The sequence below is a fragment of the Zootoca vivipara genome, chromosome 3 (assembly GCF_965207765.1).
Source record: "Zootoca vivipara chromosome 3, rZooViv2.hap1.1, whole genome shotgun sequence".
NCBI lineage: Eukaryota > Metazoa > Chordata > Lepidosauria > Squamata > Lacertidae > Zootoca > Zootoca vivipara.
Genome location: NC_142586.1, coordinates 58,805,715 through 58,809,935, shown reverse-complemented (window position 1 = coordinate 58,809,935; position 4,221 = coordinate 58,805,715). Strand labels below are relative to the sequence as shown.

The 4,221-nt window shown below is 55.4% G+C and overlaps 1 protein-coding gene across 1 annotated transcript; it reads left to right on the top strand.

Annotated features, from left to right (window-relative positions):
- Positions 1 to 1,232: 1,232 nt before the first annotated feature.
- Positions 1,233 to 2,042, top strand: OLIG3 (oligodendrocyte transcription factor 3). The gene has a single exon (XM_035110923.3). The coding sequence runs from the start codon at positions 1,233 to 1,235 to the stop codon at positions 2,040 to 2,042; it is 810 nt and encodes a 269-aa protein (XP_034966814.3).
- The last annotated feature ends 2,179 nt before the right edge of the window (positions 2,043 to 4,221 follow it).

Genomic DNA, 4,221 nt, shown 5'->3' with positions numbered 1-4,221 from the left:
ATTGGACAGTCCCGAGGCACGCTTGCCTTTAAACCGACAGTAGGGGTAAACCACAACCCAGTCAAAATAAAAACAGCCCCTTTAAATGCACTGGGAGGAGGGGATGAGCTTCGGGGACAGCAGTCTGATGCACATTTCAATTAAGACTGCAGTCCTAGCTCCACTTACCGGTACCTGGGAGCAAGCCGCCCTGAACTCACAAGGAATTACTTATGAGTAGGTACGCATAGGATTAAACTGCAAACGATATTCGTTTGTTCTCGCGCAGGGATAGCTAACCCGATCGACAGCCACTGATTCTGCCGGGCAGCGAACCGAGGCCAAGGAGTGGCATCATAAAGCCCACTTTCTTCTGAGTAGCCTCAGAGTGTTCCCCCAAACCCCTCGGAGGCTACTTCGGAGTAAGATTTCCCCTCCTCTTCTCTACACGTCGTTTACTGAAAAGTACTTCTAACGGGACTTGCTTCTGAGTAAACATGCAGAGGACGTACAAAACCCGACGTTGCTTAAAGGAGCACGAGCGCCTCCCTAAGTTCGGAGCTCCGGGGATTTGGAAACCCTAGCTCCCGGCAGGTTGGATCGTGTCTCTCTCCCCTCCCCCACTGCCTAACTCACCCACCCCCTATTTATTACCAAGAGGGAGGATCAAAATGCCCCCGCCCTTAACCCCGGACGAGGGTTCCAGCCTCCTCCCGGCCCGTCGAGGAAGAGAGGCCAAAGCGAGCGCAGGCTGTGCGCGCTGTCCGTCCCCGGCGGGGCGGGGCTGCCATCTCCGGGACTCCCGCGGGTCCCTCGGCTGAGAGGTCCGCGGGAGGCTCCGGCGCACAATGCCTGCGAAGCGGGGTTCTTGCTAAACGGGGCCGTCCAAGCGCGCCCCGCTGAAGAATGGCGCGTCATCCCGAACAAGCCCCTTCGAGGCAGGAGGGCGCCTTTTGTCTCTGTGGCTCGCCCGCGGCTCTATAAAAAGCCCCTCGGCTGGCGAGGCAGCCTTAGAGCGAGCTCAGGCGCGCAGCCGCACGCACACCAAGCCAGCAGCTCTCCTGGAGAGGGAGGGGGGAGAGAGAGAGGCGGGGAAGTGGGATCTCCTCCTCTGTCTCGACCACTTTCTTTCTCGTTGGCAGAAGAGCTTGGTGGCCCTCCTGCCTGCCTGCTTGCCATTCCTCCTCCTGTTCCTCCTTCCCCTCGAGCGGGGAAGCCCTTTCTTGCACCTTCCCGGCCACTGCAACCAGACCATGAATTCTGACTCCAGCTCTCTCTCTAGCAGAGCCTCCTCGCCAGACATGGAGGAGATGTACCTGCGGGACCATCATCACCACCACCATCACCACCACCACTCGGTCTCGTCGACGCAGAGCGAGGTGGGCCAGCGCGGGCCGGGCGAGGGCCTCTCTAGGGCCGGCTCCAAGGGCTCGTCGAGCGAAAGCAGCAAGTACAAGATCAAGAAGCAGCTCTCCGAGCAAGACCTGCAGCAGCTGCGGCTGAAGATCAACGGGCGCGAGCGCAAGCGGATGCACGACCTCAACCTGGCCATGGACGGGCTCCGCGAGGTGATGCCTTACGCGCACGGGCCGTCGGTGCGCAAGCTCTCCAAGATCGCCACGCTGCTGCTGGCGCGCAACTACATCCTGATGCTAACCAGCTCCCTGGAGGAGATGAAGCGGCTGGTAGGCGAGATCTACGGCGGCCACCACTCGGCCTTCCACTGCGGGACGGTGGCGCACACCGCCGGGCACCCGGCCCACCCGCCGGGCGCCGTGCATCCTGTGCACCCGATCCTGGGCGGCGCCTTGTCCTCGGGGGGCAACCCGTCGCCGCTCTCGGCTTCCCTGCCGGCCATCGGCGCCATCCGGCCGCCGCACTCGCTGCTCAAGACCCCCCCGGCGCCGCCGGCACTGCAGCTCGGAGGGGGCTTCCAGCACTGGGCCGGCTTGCCTTGTCCCTGCAGCATCTGCCAGATGCCCCCGCCGCCGCACCTCTCGGCTCTCACCACGACGGCCAGCCTGGCCCGGATCTCCACAGAAGCCAAGGACCTGCTGAAGTGAACTCCCCGCCGCCTCTCAGAGGGAGCCTTGGCCAAGTCTCTCGCCCGCCCGCGGGAGGGTCTAGCGAAGACCACCGCCCGCCCCCTCGGGAAAAAACCTCTCGCTGCCCGGGAAGCCGCCGGGGAGGGGGGGCAAGCCGGAAGGACTCGAGAAGGTGAAGCAGCCCAGAGGTCCCGCGGTGTCGTCGCATGCTTGATTCTCCTCCTCCAACTCCTGTTTTCCCTTCTCTCTCGCTCTCTTTCTCTCTCCCTCCCTCCGTCCCGTCTGATGCTGTCTCCAAACTTCATTTGCTGTACCCAGGGGGACGTGTGTGTGTGTGTTAGGGGCAAAGCAAAGGACCTTGCAAGGTAACCTTTTGGGTTGGATTCTGGGTGTTTTGTTTTTCCTGTGATTTCTTTTTCTTTCTTGTCAGTTCAGGAAATAGGGAGAGGGGAGGGAACGAGAATGTAAATAAGTGCTTTAAAACGGATGGGGCGGGGGGGGGGGGAGATCTCTCTCTCTCTCTCCATTGTAAGTACACAGCCGCAGAAGCGGTCGCTTGCTTGGTTGGATTGAGGTTCGCAACGATTTCGCTGTCTAGGAAAGCGTGGAAGGGTCATTCCCGGAGCTGAAGGGTGCGTGGGGCTGATTTGGAAGTAAGCTCGTTTTAAAAACCAGTGGCCAGGATCCAGCCCTAGTGAAGTTTGCAATCCTGTGCACACTTCATCAGGACTTCTGAGTCAAGCACTGCAAGTCAGTGCAACGACAAGAGTTAGACAAAGTAAAAGGACTTACTTTGGATTAAGTCCCGTTCAAACCAGCGGGGCTTTCTCCCGAAAAAAGAGGGGTGTTTCGTTTATTTAAGGGTGGGGGTGCGAGCGCGTAGAATCTGCAGTAACTGGAGCTGCTTAGCGGAGGCTGAATAGGGTTTATATCCACTGACGCTTATTTCCAATGTCTTCTGGGCTAGGGGAGTTTAGACGACGAACGGTCCGATCCATAAACCAAGGCCTTTTATGCTGGTAACATAAACCCTTTGAAAATAAGAATAACCCAGGGACACTAATTGGCTAAACTCAGCAAACTGGCTTGTGTTCGGCTTTTGAATCGGACTGAACGTGACTTTTTCTTTTTTTAAGTTACGCTGGGGCAGGTATAGGAACCCTTTTAATTTTCCGACGGGGCGTCCGTTCCTCTCAAGCGACTGCATGCGTGCTTCGAGCCTACGTTGCTATTATTAGTATCCAGACCATGGCTGTTCGGACGGCACCAAGGCTGTTTTCCTTGTAACAAGGATTTAGGAGTGCAGTCTCCACGTGCTAGCCCAGGATGTTTTTCCCTCTAGACGAGACACCTTGCTGCCTCCCCGCTTTGCCCTGGAGCCGTCCAGCCTGCCTGCACTAGCTTAGAGACAACCCTTCCATGCCGGATCCGCCGCGTCCAAGACGGTGCGCGCTGCCCCGGCCTCCCTTCCTCTAGTCAGTCTCATCCTGCATGCGGGCTCGGCGTCCCCCTGACTCTCCCTCGGAACTTCCCCTGCGCTCTCTCTGTCTCTCCCTCTCTCCCGTTCCCCCTTTCTGGGCGCTTGCTTGACACTATTTTGTGAAGGGCCTCACAGACGATGACGTGTCTTTATTTTTTATATATTCTTGAGAACTATCGATATATTTATTATTATGGACCAGTGTTTCTGGATGAAAATTTCAAATTAAAAACGGTGAAATAATTCAAAAAAGATTTGGGTTTCTTCTTTTTGGTTCTACCTCCTTCATCATCTAAGGGGAGGAGGGGAGGTAAACGAGAGTTGGTTTAGAGTGGGATTTGTTTCAAAACCAATGAAAAGCTGCTTTGAATGGGAAAAGGCTTGCGCTGTACGGAATCGAAATCTGAGTAAAACTGTATTCGTGTATTTTTTGCAAACTATTTGGGAGCCTGCCGCAGTAACTTGGTGGGTATTAAATCGGAGAAAGCGGGGATAGAATCCGATTGCGAATGTGCTTTATGCCTAGGATGCCTGACGTACTTACTTAGAAGCAAGTCCCATTGTATTATTATTATTATTATTATTATTATTATTATTATTACTATTACTATTATTATTATTACTACCGGTACTACTACTATTACTACTACATTTCTATCTCATCTTTCCTCCAACAAATTCAGGACAGTATACATGGTGAAATCAGTGGGATATTTG